This window comes from Triplophysa rosa, linkage group LG8, assembly GCF_024868665.1.
Source record: "Triplophysa rosa linkage group LG8, Trosa_1v2, whole genome shotgun sequence".
NCBI classification, from domain to species: Eukaryota; Metazoa; Chordata; class Actinopteri; order Cypriniformes; family Nemacheilidae; genus Triplophysa; species Triplophysa rosa.
Window position 1 is genome coordinate 26,668,066 of NC_079897.1, and position 19,130 is coordinate 26,687,195.

General features: G+C 39.0%; 1 protein-coding gene across 6 annotated transcripts; it reads right to left on the reverse strand.

The window, feature by feature from the left end:
* Nucleotides 1-1,137: 1,137 nt before the first annotated feature.
* LOC130558563 (NACHT, LRR and PYD domains-containing protein 3-like) lies at nucleotides 1,138-18,717 on the reverse strand. Of its 6 annotated transcripts, none has more exons than XM_057341040.1 (9): nucleotides 18,088-18,717; nucleotides 15,907-16,088; nucleotides 15,329-15,442; nucleotides 13,342-15,210; nucleotides 7,217-7,387; nucleotides 3,084-3,254; nucleotides 2,797-2,970; nucleotides 2,548-2,594; nucleotides 1,138-2,462 (listed from the first exon to the last, which is right to left on the reverse strand). In XM_057341040.1, the coding sequence occupies exons 2-9, from the start codon at nucleotides 16,065-16,067 to the stop codon at nucleotides 1,918-1,920; spliced, it is 3,252 nt and encodes a 1,083-aa protein (XP_057197023.1). In that variant the 5' UTR covers nucleotides 16,068-16,088; nucleotides 18,088-18,717; the 3' UTR covers nucleotides 1,138-1,917. The 6 variants fall into 6 exon arrangements, with proteins under 6 accessions (XP_057197023.1, XP_057197024.1, XP_057197025.1 ...); XM_057341041.1 differs by having other exon boundaries at nucleotides 15,329-15,388; nucleotides 18,088-18,716; XM_057341042.1 differs by lacking the exon at nucleotides 15,329-15,442 and having other exon boundaries at nucleotides 18,088-18,716.
* Nucleotides 18,718-19,130: the final 413 nt, after the last annotated feature.

Genomic DNA, 19,130 nt, shown 5'->3' on the forward strand with positions numbered 1-19,130 from the left:
TTATTTAGTATTACTTAAGACCAATACAAAGAAAGGATTTTTAGAAATCTTGGCCAACTGAAAAGTATGAAGATGAAAAGTATGAGCATGTACAGCACTCAATACTTAGTTGGGGCTCCTTTTGCCTGAATTACTGCAGCAATGCGGCGTTGTTGCTCTGATAGTGGCCTTCAGCTCTTCTGCATTGTTGGGTCTGGCATATCGCATCTTCCTCTTCACAATACCCCATAGATTTTCTATGGGGTTAAGGTCAGGCGAGTTTGCTGGCCAATTAAGAACAGGGATACCATGGTCCTTAAACCAGGTACTGGTAGATTTGGCACTGTGTGCAGGTGCCAAGTCCTGTTGGAAAATGAAATCTGCATCTCCATAAAGTTGGTCAGCTCCATAAAGTTGGTACATTTCTATATAGATGTATTTAGGATTTTATGTCCGTCCCCAAAGTGAGTAAGGAGAGTTCATCTCCATACATTCCATTTGGTCATAAAATACTCTTATCTTGATGGTTTGGTGTGGGTTGCTATAGTCACCAGAGATCTGGTCCTGCCTAGGTGTTAGTTGCAGATTGGGGGTAGACCCCCTGGCGACTAGCTTGCTGGATGGGTGAGGGGTGTTGTTGTTATATTTAAGAAATATAACTAGTTATTGCATGTCTGATCGGTCTCAGGCACTACATATGCTTCAAATCCACAGGGCTCAAATGAGTTGATGTGCTTGTTTACAGGTTTATGACATCATTAACTGGGGCAGGTCAAAAAGCATTTTTTTAAACTGTCTTTGGTAAATTGCATTTTTATGAAGAAAATACTAAGCAATGGTTTAAAATGATAAATTTGCACATGGTTTGTCTTAAAGGCGGGATGTCCGATTTCTCATAGCCGTTGTTGATGTTCAAATCACCAAAACAGACACACCCCTGCCCCCATCTTTCGCTTTTGTCAGCGCTCGGCTCGACTAATGTCCGTCCTGTGCACTGTGCACCTTATTGCTGATTGGCTACAAGGTTATTTTGGTACTCGGCCCGACTTTGTCTAAACAAGCGTAATTCGGAAATCGGACGCCCTGCCTTTAAAGCACATTAAAAACACCACATAATCATATAAAAAAAACATAAAAAACTTCACCACCTTTAATGGTTTTAGTATGGTTTATTAATAAGGGAACAAATTTGGTATCTGCTTTACAGATCTGCTTGTTCACAACTATATTTCAAATACATTCACATCAAAAATTTCATTATTAATATATTATGATTTCATACTCAGAATTTTGTCATTCTCCTCAAATGATCACTTTAATCTTGTCATGCTACGACTTTTTTTTTCTCGTAATTAAATGAACACATATTTTTTACACATATTCAATAGCTTTTTATCCACACTAAACTTGTTCAACAAAGGTTAATAAATATAATTTAGCATTTAAAGTTAAGCAAAGTTAACATTTAGAACAACAAAAACCACTGAAATGATCACACATTTTACTTGTAGGCTAGTAGATATGCACTGAAATGAAAATACTTAGCTGAAACATAATATACAGTATATACACTTGGCCAAAGGCAGAATATCAACACGTTTTTTTTTCATTTTGTTTTGTCATCTTGTATTGAAATGTGCTTTTTAAAAGTTTGTCTTGCTTCATTTCACTTATTTTGGTTGCCCAACATTTGGGGCATCCCTTACTTTGACTGTTAAATTAAATTCAATGATCTGTGTTATGGAGTTTTTAATGGACTGATGTTGGATATTTTGGTGTTGAGCTGCTGCTCAGCAGATGAACTGTTAACATGAGACTGATAGCCTACCCTGCGCTTATACATATTAAACTCTTTTCTAAACACTAACTTCATCTGTGTTAAACAACAGAAACGCATCTGTAGTGTATCTCCCTCCCTCCCCTCCCCCTCCCCCTCCCTCACTCAGTGTGTGTTTTACACAGATACACTGAGGAGTTATAATAAATCATAAATCCAGCATAAAGAGGCTCAGTGAATGTTGTGTTGAATGTGTGTAAGTGTGTGAGTGTGTGTGTGTCAGAGACGCTGTAGAAGGACAGAGTGCCGGCCGACCAGTCCACATATACTCCTACTCTATTACAGCCACGTGAAGAGCCACGAATAACTGTTTCATTATTATTGTGCCATGCAGTGATTCTGTTGTCAGTGCAGATTAGACTCCATGATTTTACATTGAATCCAAATAAACTATCTTGTCTCTTTCCTTTCCTGTTGATGCTTTTATATGACACTGATATATAAACACCTGATCCGCTCCATTCAGCCTCCCAGTAACAGCGTCCAGTCAGACTCTCTCCACACAAAACCTGAGGTTCATTTTCAAATCTGTCTGGATGATCAGGATACGACTGAGTCTCAAACACACGTGTGATCTTCCTGTTCGCCTCAGACAATGTGAGTTGCGTGTTTGTTGTGTTTGGATCCAGTGTGAGATCACAGTCATCTGAACACAAGAAGAGACATTTATAACATAACAAATCAGCAATCACTAAATCAATCTGTGTTTGTGCGTGTGTGTGTGGCCTTACACTTGTGTAGTCCTGTTGTTATTCTTCTCACTCCTCCATGATCCACACTACACACATAAAACACACAAACATGAAATCACATTCTGGTCCTCGGACACAATTAATCAATCACCAATCAGATGAATCATTTTTTAAACCGTTGTTGATAAAAGTGTTTATTTTGAATATATGTAAAAATATAATCCAAACGTTTAAACTCTCTCTCTCTCACGCACACAATATTATGCGAGTATTAGTGTATAGTCATACTTGAGTGTGTTGAGTGTGTAGTTTGGATCATTGAGTCTATCAGAGAGCAGCTGAAGTGCTGAGTGTTGTGGGTGATTGTAGCTCAGATCCAGCTCTCTCAGGTGTGATGGGTTTGAACTCAGAGCTGAAGCCAAATAACAACAACCTTCATCTGTCACCATACAACCTGGTAACCTACAAACACACACATTGACATGTCAATATACTCTTTGTTCTGTCTTTGACATCTTTTATAATAATGTTCAACTGTTACTTCAGTATAGAAAAAAGGAAATAGAGAGAAACACCTCAGTGTGTGTAGTTGACAGTTGTGAGACTTGAGAGCATCAGAGAGCAGCTTCACTCCTGAATCCTTCAGATCATTGTTACTCAGGTCCAGCTCTCTCAGAGAGTTTGATGATTGTAGACATGAAGATAAACTTTCACAACACTCACCAGTCAGATGACAACTTGACAATCTAAACAGATAAAAAGCAACTCTTAAATATAACTTAACTATAAGGCAGCAATGATGGGCCCAATCAGTGTACGCTGTAGATGTGAGACACTTCCTCTTTCCATTTTTGACAAACTTTTTGCATCGGCAACATCATTCCAGATTTCAAAAATCTGTTCGTAATTTGTGTGCCAAATTTCATGACTTTTTGAAGTCCATTGTAAGAGAAACTTCCTGTCCTTCGACTATGACTCAATAGCCACACCAATGTAATTGGACCCCGTGACTAAACATATGGCTCAAGTATAATCAAAATTTATGCCGTAGATATGAGACACTTCAAGTTTCCCTGATTTCACCATAAATTCATTTCCCCTTCTTGGCAATAGCATTCAAGATCTGTTTGCAATTTAGGACCTTGAATGTCATGATGATTAAGTTTTGTTGGAATCACATTGCATTCCCTTCGGAGCCCTTAAAGTCCCAGTGAACCGGACGTTACGATCGTTTTTACTTCCGTATTCTTACACATTTCCGAGTGAAAAGGAATTTCAAAGGAGAAATTTAGTGAGCGTGGTTTGTGTTTTATACTGCGAATTGATTGGATGTGTAAAAAAAGCTGTTGCATTTTGAAATGAAACTGGCATCAGACGGACAGTTGAAGGGGAGGAGTTAACGGATGCTCCGCCCAAGCCTTCTAATTTCCATCATTTGAGATGATCGTCATTTCAGGGCGGAAGTGTATTTTGAGATTTTAATTGAAGATTATGAGGGTACATGAATTTTAAAAAGAAAAATGACCCACATTGATAAACTATTTCCTATAAAGGCTGCAATATTCCATGAAAAAATAAGAATAGTTATTTTTAATTTCACGGGGACATTAACATGCTCAAAGACTCTTTAAACTTGGCAGAAACATCAATCCAACAGGTAGTCAGCCATTTTAGATTTGGCAAAAGAGTGCATGAAATCATGGAAACAGGATCACCAACGTGTATCACACGTATTGTCTGCCAATCTCATATTAATCTTGAGTGCCTATACAGTAGTATTGCATATGTCGTATCTTCGAAGAGTATTTAGTTTGATCAAATTTCTAAAAGATAGATACAGCTGTACGATTATTTCCGGAAAAACATGAGCCGCTAGAGGCGGGACTAGTGGGGAGAGTGGGATGGAACTACAGCACGAGCACACAACACATCATCGCATGAATCCCTTCATGTTTTTTACATTATGCATGTACACGCCGATTGCCAACAAAACACAGACTTATGACTTACCGCGTGCAGTTCATGTCCGGCATGTTTAACACTGGGACCGCGCCATCTATCAGTTTCAAAGCATCTGCAAATCCAGCGTTATATCCAGCGTTTATATAACATCCATCACTGAAATGCCGTGAACAAACAGACACACCTAAAGTTCACTATCGCAAGAGTAACGAGATGCAGCGCAGCTCATCTTGATGCAGCGCAGATAACCTTGATGGTAAGCGGGTCTCGCTTGTCGGTTGGCTTGTGGGGTCTCGTTCGCCTTCGCCTTGCTTTTGGCCAATAAAAGGAATAGGATCCCTTTGACGACACGTGGATCCAGAATTATAAAAAAACTTTCCGAAACAAGTTGGAGTACTGGGGGAGTGTATCAAGTACAGAAATACTACGTCATACATCCAACTCGTTTTTAACAAGTTGACCATGTTAAGCATGAGGAGCCAGCACATTTAACTTTGTAAAAAAGTCAGAATGCATGACATAGCATGATGGCTCCGGTTTAAAACAGTCCACTTGTGTTTCCCCAAGTCATTTCAGTCTTGGTCAGAATAATTTTAACACAGCCATAGACTTAAAGAATGAAAGAATATGTGATCTTTTAAATAGTGTTGCCATGGTAACACATGAAACTTTAATACTACATTGTTTTTTTGAAGCTCTTGGTATTCTTATTCTTACATTTCATGAAATTTGGCAGACACTATTATCCATTAACCATCGGCCCAAGCTTAGACATGGATGTGGAGGGGAAGATGCTAAATTATGAACAGACTGAAACCTTGAATTTTGTTTCCATGGCGATGCAATAAGCTTTGTCAAAAAAGAGGAGCATTAAGTGTCTCACATTTACAGTGTACATTAAGTGATTTTGATCAAACTTGCGGTGGAGCAGTAGTGCTTGGGCCCGTCACTGCTGCTTGCAGCTATCCACCTTTTTCACAATGCGCGAAATTAAACATTATGCCTTGCGTGTGCTTGTTGGGAGGATGCTTACTAAGCGCCAAAGTCGCAGAATTGCGACAAGACGTCATACTTAATAAAATAGGCTGTAGATCCTAATATGGTGTAATATCTCATTTGTATTCCCTACCACTAGATGGCAGACATGTAGTACTACGATTCTAGACCAAAATGATGTCATGTTCCTATTCAAAGTGTTCGAGCAAATAGCAGAGCAAGTGAGCTATCGTGTCATTGAAGCGGAAGCAGTTCAGTTCAGAGCGTCAGAGTAAATTGTGAGATTTGTGAGAGAAAATCGCCAAATGGCTAATGGGTAAGGTTGTACCGCGAGGATGTGTAGCGAATGTTATTCGCCGATTCTGACTCTGAAGGGGAATATTTGCCTTTTGGAAATCACGATCGGTCGTCTAATGACAGCACGTCTCCCGGTACATCTGTGCAGCGCAATGGTGCCGCCGTGCAAGGCGCGAATGTTCACGAAGCACAAACGAGCGATCATTTCGACCCTTTGCCTAACGGAGATGGGGGTGGCAGGGGTGAACGTGGTCGTAGTGTCCATAGGAGAGCTGTTGCTAGAGGTAGAGGCAGCTGATTGGGCAGATAGCTGGTCAACTGATCAAAAAATAGGCACATGCATTTTACTATGGCACAGTAATATAGTAATAATTTTACTATAGTTACTAATAGTTTTACTGTTGATTTCCTCTTTTCCTGATCATTTGGAATGAACAACAACATGTAAATAAGTTCAAAAATCAATTCAATATCTACTATTTCCTGAATATTACTGATGAACTGATCAGAAAGTAGGCTACTGTTCACATGCGTTTTACTACTATAAAGTATAGTAATATAGTAATAATTTAGTACTTTCTCTTGTTTTATAGTTGGTTTCCTCTTTTCTGATCATTTGGAATAAGGATCAAAGAGTAAAAAAAAAACATGCAAATAAGTTCAAACATCAATTCAATATCTACTATTTCCTGAATATTATGAAATTCAAGTTGGCCGCCCCTGATGATGTCATAATATGCAAATTGGATGAGTATATTTACACCCCACATAAACTTTTGGTCATGCCCAACATTTTTCTAATTTACAGAGGATCTCTATCTTTAAGTCCTTTCAAGCCACAAGCTTTTGAAATCTTGATGTCAAAATCCAGCATGTTTTCCAAAAAACCCTAGCGCCTAAAGGGTTAAAACTTCCTGTTTGCCGCTTGATCTCATTAGTTAGGCAGTTTTTTAACCAAGACAGTAAAGAAAGATAACTTTATGTTCCTCACCCTAAGACGTTGGACAATGACACCTTCTGGCATGTTGACATGAAACTGAGAGCTGTATATAAATGTTATTTACATTACGCTTTTGTTGTGTCACGTCACGTGGTAACACTCATGTTCGTGAAGTTTTTGGAGCTTTCTGTGGCTGTTGTGACAGCCTTGAACAGCAAAAAAATATTCCAGAACCTTCACTATTCACATTATCAGTAGTGATCTTTACCTAATAAGAAACACCAAACGGAAATGCAGAGCATCCAACGGAGAGTACGGGTAATTGTGCCCTCCATGAAGATTTGAAGGAATTGGTGGACAGTTATTAGAATTTACTTTCCAAAACAGCCAACTTGTTACAGAAATCTTGTCACTCTTTCATTCTCGCAAAAGATGACACATTTGTTGAAAAGGTGCAATGAACATTATGCTTTATAAGCATTGAGTAAATTATTTTTTTGAAACATCACACACCTCAGTATATTTAGTTGACAGTTGTTACTCGTAAGAGCATCAGAGATCAGCTTCACTCCTGAATCCTTCAGATTATTGTTACTCAGGTCCAGCTCTCTCAGACAGTTTGATGATTGTAGACATGAAGATAAACTTTCACAGCACTCAACAGTCAGATTAGAGTTCTGTAGACTGTGCAAGAAAAACACAAATCATTCATTTAAAGTAAACAATTAACTTTCCTGCTGTAATATACAACGTAATACACACAAATCATGAACATGCAGTAGCACTAAAACTAAAAGCATCAGACGTGATCGGTCTCATGTTGATCGCAAATAATATCTCATTTCATACAGTTAGTTCTGGTCCTCTGATCCATTTAGACTAAAGACATTTCTGACATTTAATTGTAACATGTCTTTGTTTTAATCACAATATAAGCACTTTCTGGGAATAAACCTATTTGGAGTTCATGTGTCTCTCGTCGTCTGAACTCACACTACAACATGACTATGAGATTTTCTGATACGACAAAAAAACTTAAAGGTGTGATGAATTAAAAATCACAATTTTAACCCGAGCTTTTGTTATATAAGAGCGAATGGTATTCACGCGAACATCATGTAAGTGTCAGAACTGAAAACGCCCTTGTTACTGAGATTACATCTGTTATTGACACCAGGCCCAGCGAACGCCAGGTTCTGGAATGCACCTGTCTATGACATTGATAGGTTGAACACCGCCTCCACAGAAGAATATCAACGACTACTTCTCTAGCCCCACCCACTGGTTCGCGCATGACAATTCTGAAGTAACATAGGTGGCGCGGAACCAGATAGAGCGAGCAAGCAATAAACATGCTGTTAAAGATAGCTAAATATTGTGCCATCCCAGGTTGTGGAAGAATACAGTCGCTGCATAACCTTCCTTCGGATTCTGATATTAGGAATGCGGGGTTGAAGTTTATTTTTAAAGACGTTCCAGCTCATGTGGGGAAAAACATGAAGCGTTTGTTCGTTTCATTTCTCCGAGGATTCCTTTGTGAACAAGGCACAGGTCGACGCTGGATTTGCAGAGAGAGTAAAATGAAAAAGCAGTGCTGTGCCGTCAATATTGTATCCGATAGGAATGGCGCAGAAATCTTATGTGAGTAAAACATTTTTGTTCTATGCGTTACTATTGCTTTGTTAGAGATCGCTTGATATGCCCTGAGCCCTATTCCCACGGGATTAGTATAACCTGGGGACCTCTAGTCATTTGTATTAATTGCAGAGGTTGTCTGTGTACTTAAGCCCATGCGAATCGCCATCTCTGTGATTTGGCGGGCTCATATATCATTTTTCAAGGTTTTATCCACCGTTTGCGAATAATGGAGGCTGTTTTGAAGTGTTTTGGTATTATTTCGGGTGCTGGGTGATATCCATAAGTTACCAGGAGTCTCCCGTTTGTTTATTTATCATGGAAATCCTCGTAACATTTGAGACCCGCGATCGCGGTGATCTTTTGTCCGGTTTGGGATCACTGGTCTCAAATGCTGACAGGTACGGTCATATATCATTACAGGCTATACAAACTATACACAGAGCCTTGGCATCACATCCGGGAAATAAGTCAGTAAATTTGAGTAAAATCATCTCGTGTGATTGCGTCACATGAAATACTGATGTGGGGAGGTCATTTATAAATCACAGGAGGTCTCCAGATAATACTAATGCCGTGCGAAAACTGTGAATGGTGCTTATGTGTAACCTAACGTTACGTCTCGAACCAAATTCACAGAAGGTTCCAACTACGCAAACTGCTGTCCAATCAAAGCGGTGGGCGTTTACGTCCAAGTGTCTTCAATGCGGCACGCCCATTAAAACCGAGCGTTTGCAGAGCTGTCCTCAAAACCTGAGTAGAAAATAGCCTATTACTTATTGATTGTGATGTTTTTGAATGTAAAAACCACGCGAATGTCATAACTAGACCTCATACAACAGTTTAAAACAATAAACAAGGGCAGTTCATGAGACCTTTAAGTTTAAGACAGTTTTTTTTCATGTGGGAAAAATTACAACTGATGGCATCATTTCATCTGCTGTTGGTTAAACTAAACGAAAAAAAACAAGTTGTCTTTCTATTTCTTGTCATTTCTATTCACACAGGAAATCAAACGGGTAAAATATACGAAGATCTTCAAACAAAGATTCAAATTTACATCCACACAATGAAACCTGATGCGATGTTTGATCATAGCCTCCACTCACATCTTTATTGATAAATGCATATTGATACATTTTGTGCCCAGTTAAACATCTCAGGTTTTAAAACTTGACTGTGTTTAAAAATCACAATAATAATAATAAATATAACTGCAGAAATTACGGGGTCAAACCCTTCAAGGGCACAAAGGAAAACATATGTGGACATTTCTGATGAGTTTTTTAAAAGAAACCTGGACGCAAATTAAAACGACAGCTAAAAGCACTTAAAATGATTGTTCACCCAAAAATAAAAAAAAGATGTCATTATTTACTCACCCTTTTGTCATTGCGCACCTGTATGTTTTCTTATTTATGCAAAACACAAAAGAAGATATTTTGAAAAAAGTATGTAACCTAACAGTGGTGGCACACATTCACTTCTATTGTATGTAGGCTACACAAAACCAATGCAAGTGAATGGGAGCCAGTTTTCAAGATTCTTCAAAATATTTGTTTCTGTGTTTTACAGAAGAAAGAAAGTCAAACAGGTATAAAATGACAGAGTTTTCATTTTTGGGTGAACTATCACTTTAAAATGTCATAAAATTGCTTATAACCTTTGGCCATTAGGTTGAGCTATCACCAAATTTCTATGGGGCAAACAAGATGTGTCAATGATGACATGTACAAACCTTTGTGTAACATAAATACCGTTATGTAGATTTCCTCATGTTACAAGCATCCTAATAATTTTCGTTATATCTCGTCTTGACCAATAGGCTTATAACTTTACAGGTCCTCTCAGAACTTGAGCTTGATGAACCATACCAAGTATCGCAGCGATTCGCCATTGCAATTGTAAAATACTGCATGTTACGACAAAATTCCAATGGATGATCCCCACAGAGCGAGGAAATATTTTAGACATGTCTCAGGGCTCCAGACAAAAAAATCAGTTAAGGAGCCATTGTCTCCCATAGGGGAAAAAAGCAGGTGCCAAATTATTTTTTTTAGAGCCACATAACATGAACTTACATTTTTTAATAACTTACTTTTAGTTATCCTGTTGTGTGTAAATCTTCCCTCTCATAGGTTTTGCTCACAAATAACGTTTTTTCAAGTTGTTTTCCCTCAAAAGCAGGGTCATACGGAATCTGCAATCTTTTTTGTTGATTGCACCCTTAAATTTTGGAAAAATCTGCAGAATTCTGTTTAAATAGTCTTAAAAGGCTGCCTGTCTATGCATTTAAATGCAGATTACAGCAGATTGTGTTCTGCTTATTTAAAAAGAGGCAGAGAAGTGTTATTGATTATTGCTAAGACTGATTCAACTCTTAATACACCAGACCAAATTCCTCTGAATTCATTTAATTTTATATTAAGAAACGGCTTGTTCTGTTATTATGTTGATTTAAGTTTGTAATAATGACACTTTTCCACATGTTCACAACACAATGTAAAGATAACTTAAAATAAAACTTAGGAAGAGAATTCGCTCATTCTCGCTGTGAACGGATTTGAAGTGATACAGCGGTGTCTTATTACAAATACATTCCTTGGGCCTTCACCGCGGTTAGTTTCCTTTTAAACGTCTCAAATATCACATTGTTCGTCCTCAGGCTCATTAAAGGAGTATTTCACTTTCAAAATAAATATTCATGATAATTTACTCACCCCCTTGTCATCCAAGATCTTTATGTATTTGTTTCTTTAGTGGAAAAGAAATGAAGGTTTTTGATGAAAACATTCCAGGATTTTTCTCCATATAGTGGACTTCAATGGACTCAAAATGGTTGAAGGTCAAAATGACAGTTTCAGTGCAGCTTCAAAGGGCTTTAAATGATACCAGATGATGAATAAAGGTCTTATTTAGCGAAACGATCGGTCAATTTAAAAAAAAAATTACAATGTATATGCTTTATAAACACAAATGCTCACCTTGCTCTGTTCTGCGATGCGCGTTCATGACTTCACATGATACGTTGAAAAGGTCAAGCTTGGAGGAGGCTGCTGACTGATTGTAACGGTGGAATTGAAATAGTCCAGTCGTGGCAGCATTGAGATTCTTCCTCTGTCGGCAATTGTTGGCATTTGCCAAATGTGCACCACCACGTGTCGTTAGATCTTCGTCTGCCCAAAGCTTGAGAGGTTTGTGTCGCCGCAGCAGTCTCCTTCATCTGCCTAATTTTTTCCTCTGTGTATTCTGGTTCAAAAAGGTAGGGCAGGGTGAAAAGCTCCATCTCATCTTCTCCTCCAAGTTCAAAATCGTCCGACATTGTTGTTTTACCTTTTAACTCCCTTTTTTTGTAAACGGCGTTTGACTTAGTATTTGCACGTTCAACTTGTAAAGACTGACTCGGTACTTTCGCCTACATCAAGCGTGACCTTTTCAACGTAATTACGTAATACGTGAAGTCATGAACGCGCATCGCAGAACGGAGCATGAACGCGCAAGAGCAGAGCAAGGCGAGCATTTGTGTTTTATAAAGCATATACTTTTTTTTTTTTTAGAATATGACCGATCGTTCCACTAGATAAGACCCTTATTCATCGTCATTTAAAGCTCTTTGAAGCTGCACTGAAACTGTAGTTTTGACCTTCAACCGTTTTGAGTCCATTGAAGTCCACTATATGGAGAAAAATCATGGAATGTTTTCATCAAAAACCTTCTTCCACTTTTCCACTAAAGAAACAAATACATAAAGATCTTGGATGACAAGGGGGTGAGTAAATATCATGAACATTTATTTTGAAAGTGAACTACTCCTTTAAAATCCATCACAGCAAACAGCGCATACTACTAACACGCTCACATTGTGTGTCTACTTATCAATAACAAGCACTAAAATCCACGGAATTCCACAGAGTTTTCTGCGGAGAGCAACTTTTGAGGTTGGGAAGTGCACCTTCCCTGAGACCTGCATAGCTCTCTCTCTCGCTAGCCTGGCATCACTTTAAAAATGAGTAAATTTGCCAGAGGCGACCTTTGCAAAAATATCACTCGCAAATTAATATTTTTGGTTGCAAAGGCAACCGTTTTAGGGGCAGTCTGGAGCCCTGTGTCAAATGATCACATTTTGAAAACCAAGTTTAAAAACACAGGGAAAGGCAGTTAGAACACAAGGAAATTGCTTATATCTTTTGATCACTAGACAGACAAGATGTGCCAGTGATGATGCATACCAGGTTTCGTGTCAATACACAAAAGTGTCGCGAAGATACAGCCATATGACCCTTTGGCGAGCTCGACTTAGAATTCGTTGACGCTATTTAAGAGAACCATTCGATCAATCAAAAAACGTTTAATAACTTTGTCAGTACTGTCTCCAGATGCGACATACCAAATTTCATGCAAATCTGACACATTTTGTAGGAGTTTGAAAAAGTAAGTTTTGCATATAATTCAATATGGAGGACAGGAAGTATAGTGGAATATGACAAGTTTGATATCAAAGTACTGGGCTTGAGCCAATAAATATACTAATGTAAATCGAATGACATTATGTTGATTGTATAAGATGTTATAAGCATTTTAATCAATTTGATTATTTGTCTTGACCACTAGGGGTGCTGGTCTTTAACTTTACAGGTCCTCTCAGAACTTGACCTTGATGAACCTTACCAAGTTTCATAGCCATACGCTATTGCGTTTGTAAAATACTGCATTTTACGACAAAATTCCAAATGGGAGGACGCCCACAACGGCAGACCGAAGAACACTGGCTATCCATTGACTCGGCATGACTCAAGGAATCAAGTGAGACCACTCTCATGATTTTAGACCAAAGTTTTCAAAAGGTATAAGCAAAAATTGCCATTTTTAATATCTCTGGACCACTAGGTGGCGCTGTGCTGAAACTGTGTACGCTACCTCAGGTCATGACTGTAATGACATGCACCAATTTTTTTTACATATACTTTTACTTTTGTAAATACCCTTCGGGGCTGAAGACTCACAGAGCTCTTGTGCAGTTGTTGACAGCTGGTATGAGTCTTCTTCTGCCCTCCTGTGTTGTGTTGTATTTCTTCAGATCAAACTCATCCATCACCTCCTCTGACATCTGAAGCATGTAGGCTATTGCTGAACAGTGAGCAACAGAGAGTTTTTTCTCTGAGTGTTTGTCTGATCTCACAAACTCCTCAATCTCTCTGTACAGAGTCTGATCATTCACTTCAAACATACAGAGAAACAGATTGATGGATCTGTCGGCTGAGAGATAATCAAAATTCTTGATTTTATTTTTAATGTACTGTGTGATTGTGTTGATGTCCTCTGAGCTGTTGTGGGTGTGTGTCAGTAGATCCTGTAAGAGTCTCTGATTGGACTCCAGCGAGATGCCCAGCAGAAACCTCAAGAAAAGATCCAGATGACCGTTCTCACTCTCAAGAGATTTATCTACTGCTGATTCTAGTAGCTGACAAAGGGAGTAATCCCCAGACCTGTGCTTATAATAGTCATATGTCCTCCCCAGGATCATCTGCAGTTCTTCAGTGTTCTTGTTCATTAAATGGCAGTAAAACACATAGAGCGCAGCGAGAAACTCCTGAAGACTGAGATGTATGAAGCTGTAGATCTTCCTCTGATGAATGACAGATTCCTCCTTAAAGATCTCAGTACAGATGCCAGAATACAGCGAGGCGTCAGTGATGTCTATCCCACACTCTCTCAGATCCTCCTCATAGAACATCACATTGCCCTTCATCAGCTGTTTGAAAGCCACTTCAGACAGCTTCACGATCACTTCTCTGTTGATCTCTGGATCTCTCTCTGGATCATACTTCTCATTCTTCATCTTCATCTGAATCAGCAGGAAGTGGATGTACATTTCACTCAGAGTTTTGGGGATTTCTCCACTGTGATCTTGTGTCAGGATCTTCTGAAGCACAGTGGAGGAGATCCAACAGAAGACCGGTATGTGACACATGATGTGGAGGCTTCTCGCTCTTCTAATGTGGGATATGATTCTGCTGGCTTGATGTTCATCGCTGATTCTCTTCCTGAAATATTCCTCCTTCTGAGCGTCGTCGAATCCCTGGATTTCTGTCACACGCGTGATGTATTTGGAGGGGATCTGATTGGCTGCTGCTGGTCTGGAGGTGATCCAGATGAGAGCGGAGGGAAGCAGATCTCCTTTCATGAGGTTTGACATCAACACGGCCACAGATGAAGCGTCCGTCACATCAGAAACTTTCTCACTGTGGTCTGAAAACATCCGTGTCATTCTGCTTTCATCCAGACCATCAAAGATGAACACAACTTTACACTCCTCATAAATCTGCGAGTCCACATCTTGAAGTTCAGGATGAAAGTCCAGCAGAAGTTTGTGAAGACTGTAGCGATGCTCTCCAATCAAGTTCAGCTCTCGAAACGGAAGCAGGAACATGAAATCTACGTCCTGATTGGCTGTTCCCTCGGCCCAATCCAGAATGAACTTGTGCACAGAGACTGTTTTTCCAATTCCAGCGATGCCTTTAGTAAGAACGCTCTTGATTTTGTGTCTTTGATGTGATTGAGGTGTAAAGATGTCATTGCAGTAGATTGGAGTGTCTTGTTGTGTTCTTCTGGGCTTTCTCTCCATGTGTAAAACCTCATGTTCTTCATTCACTCCTTCACTCTCTCCCTCTGTGATGTACAGCTGTGTGTAGATTCTCTTCAGGAGGGTTTGAGTCTCTTGCGCTTTGATTCCCTCGAATAAACTCTCATACTTGTTCTTCATGTTGCTTTTGTGTTTAATTTTGAGTCTCTGCAGAACATCATCCACTGATTCATGACAAGCATCCTGCTGCACACCTGGAGTCATATCATGTTTACATCTAATGTTTGATCTACAGGTAAATCATCAAGAATAAAAACAGGAAACAAAGAGAAAAACTAGTGAATGTAAGGATTTATTACATCAACAAATTTTCAGTTGAATAAACGTACGTACACTTTTATACTCACAGAGAGTGAGATGTTTCTGATCCATCACTGAGTTTAGGTGGGAGATGCATGGAGTCGTTACTGTTCAGAGACACAACACTGGGTTCTTTATGAGCTCCTCTCTGACTATCCAATCTAAAAATATTTTTTGCACTAATAATCCTTTCAATCCTTGTCAATAACTTAATAGAGGAGATCATTATGAACTGTTGTTAGATAAAGAAGATCAACCTTACTAATTAGTTTCTCCTTTTGTGTTTCATAAGAAAATTTAACAGCAAACACCTTGGATTTCAGGATTTTGGGTGCGTCCTCCGGAAGCCGTATTTGTCCACCGCATCGAGGTTTATTATTTAAGGTTTTATTTCAATAGCAACCATTATACTTCAAGGTAAGAATGAAACAACAATTATTATTGTAAACGTAGTAAACGTTAATTTTATAATGTTTTTTAACTGAAATGTGAGAACCTTGATGTATGCAGTGGACAAACGCAACCTCCAGAGGACGCACCCAAAATCCTGGTCAGGACGTGTCCGGGAAAAATTGCACATATATCTTTCTATTACTTTTTTAAGCAACTACATATTTATACTCACAGAGAGTGAGATGTTACTGATCCATCACTGAGTTTAGGCGGGAGATGCATGGAGTCGTTACTCTTCAGAGACACAACACTGGGTTCAGGAGATGCTGAGGATGTTTTCTGACTCTTTCTTTTCAGTTTCATTTCAGAAGCAATCCTCTCTCCATTCTCCATAATGAGATCCTGTCCTGAGGCCTTTATATAAAAATTTAAAAGATCCCTAGTAACACAACTCAATGACTTTATATCTGTACTATCTTTAGTCTCTCTTCTGTATTCTGTACATGTGCGCACTATATAGAGTGAAAGTAAATGTGTTGTTTTCACATGAAACACATGAAGCTGTAGTGTTTGTATTCATTGTTGGCTTTAAGTAGGTCTAAACAGAAACATAACAGTCATTATAAGACACATTTAAAAGTAAAAACATCTTAACTGACCAAACCTCTCTTTACCATCACGTTTTACATAGACTTTACAAACACACACACACACACGTCTGGTTTATTATCTCCGTGGGGACAGCCCATAGGCGTAATTATTTTTATACTGTACAAAATGTATATTCTATTCCCTACCCCTAACCCAACCCCTAAACCTAAAGATCATAGAAAACTTTTTGCATTATTAGATTTTCTAAAAATATCGTTATGTACAATAAGCTTTTTTGCCAGTGGGGACCTAACCCTAACTGCGCTACAAACTGCAATCGTGAGTTTTGTTTCAAACCTGTCCAGTTAAAATGTGAAGCATAATCAGAACAATGTGACATAATCCTGAAAGACAATCATAAGAGCAGTTTTGCTGCCAGGCTTTATTTACTTTATGTAGGTCTGTTATTTGGTGTGAGATTCATTTGGGCAGACTTGAGAGCTTGTAAACGCGTGCTCATGCGTGCGAGTTGCCAACGCTCTGCTTTAATCCCAGTACTTCTGTGATCATATGACACAGAAGTAATAAGGCTTGTTCGACTTGATGCGGCGCCGCAAGATCCGACAGGCGGATGACATCAAAGTACCGCGAGAGCGATTCGAAGCCAAACATTTTATGGTTTTTCGAATGGCTTTCGCGGTACTTTGATGTCATCTGCCTGTCGGATCTTGCGGCACAGCATCAAGTCGAACAAGCCTAATGGGGGTTTCCATCCAAAGTTGCGAATTTAGTTAAGCGCAAAATTGGAATATCGCATAAAACATTTGCGAATAAGCACCGTTTCCATCCAACTAGTCAGCCGTCACTTTCCTAATAAACTGCCACTAAATATCAGTAAGAAAAGTAAGAGAAGCCACTGAATATAATCATTTTCGTATACAATACTTCCGAAACACAATAAATGCGCTGCTTTTGTGGATGTCTGCTGTTTGGGAAACACAGTCCTGACAGTTCTAAGAGGCAATTACAGAAATACTTGACGACTTTGCTCAGGCGTTTAAGAATGACCATCACAACATTTCTGATGCTGTGTAACAAGATCAGTACTCTGGTTAAGCAGGTTGGTCCGTGTACCTTCGGATAATTCATTTATTCGTTTTTGTTTTCAAAACAGAAAAACGAATAAACCGTTCATTTTTTACACATTCCACCGTATACGAGTCACATTTTTGGTTTGTTTTCCTCAATATTTCTTTAAGTGCATCAAATTAATATACAACAAAACCAAAACGAAACATCAAGTATTTTTCTTAACATAGCGCATTTTAGTCCACCGGAAGTTCAGCTGCACTGCAGCCTCTGGCGACGAGTGGTGGTAGCACAAGATGATAATGCTCTGCTTCTGCGGCAGCACCAGCACAGATTGGAGCGTTATGATTTTAGTCGGAGGTGTAAATTAACACACGAGAATCGTTGATTTTATTAATGAGATCATGTGGGTGTTTGAATCGAGATCGCGATCTTTTTTTACGATGAATCGTGCAGCCCTATCCCCATTTGGTGTGCATTCAGGCTTTGGACCCCACCGGGATATATAAACAAGGCTGCACGCACGCGCACAATTTTGGATTTATTTCAGATGTTAACTAAAGATTATCTGATGTTTTATTTAATCATGATCCTGAGCTTGCATGCCTGGATCTTAAACATCTCATCATTTTAAATAAGCGTTAAGTTCGTTTGACACAACAAAAAGCGTAATAAAAACACAAGATATACAGAAATTTATATCACAAACTGAAGTGCGTCGTTAAATTCTTACCGTGAAGTTTCGTTTGTTTTGACAACAGTCTGACTCTCTGAAATGACGATGGTTTCACTTTCGGTATCTACTCAGTGTTGCATTTTCCTATGAAAATCTCCAGAACCCTCAAAAGTCTCTATATTTTCATAAGTAGCCAAATATGAAAAGTACAGACAGGTCTACATATCGGTATATTTAAAAACTCCTTATCCATATAGCATATTTGTATAGAGCAAGAGTATTTTGAGATATATTAACAAGACGCGTTCTCCCACTGACTAAACCCAGCTAGCCAAAATACGTGACTGTTATCATTGGTATGCGAGTCAGATCCGTGGGCGTGGCTTGTTGGTTTTTTAATCCTTGGTGTTTCAAGTCTTACGAAACCTTTACCCAACCTACACCCTTACCCTAAAGCCGAGCTGACACTACGGGACTGTGAGACAACTTGAATTTCTATGGCGCTTACACTACACAACTAGGTTTCTTGTCATCCGTCATCTTCTTGTTGTAGCAGCACGCACACTACACAACACAACGCAGACAAAGTGTGCTAACTACAAGACTTTGGTCAAGCACCAACAGCGAAAACACTAGTGATGTTTCGTTCGTGAACGAATCGTTCATTTTGAACGAATCTTTTAAGTGAACGAATCGTTCTCGTTCACGAAATGCAATGACTCATATTTCTCGTTCACTGAAATCTCTCCCTCGAGCACAGAGCGTCTTGGCTTAAAAGAGTGTCTAAAGCATGAGCCAATGGCGTTCGAGAGTGAGCTTTGACAAAGCATATGATTGGTTGAATGTACTGAACGAATACGCCCTTCACTGAACGAGCCTGTGTTTGGGTCTGAACGAGACCCGCTGATTCTCGTTCGTGAACGAGCTGTTACTTCTCACTCGTAAACGAAATGAAAGATGAGGTCTCTTGTTCAACAAGTACAGAAACGGACACAATGTAAAGATCCTTACGAAAATAATAAAATAACGCAAGCTGATGGTTAAATGTAACAAAGACAAATTAACATTGTCATTTTTATTGCATGGAAAATGTCAAGCCC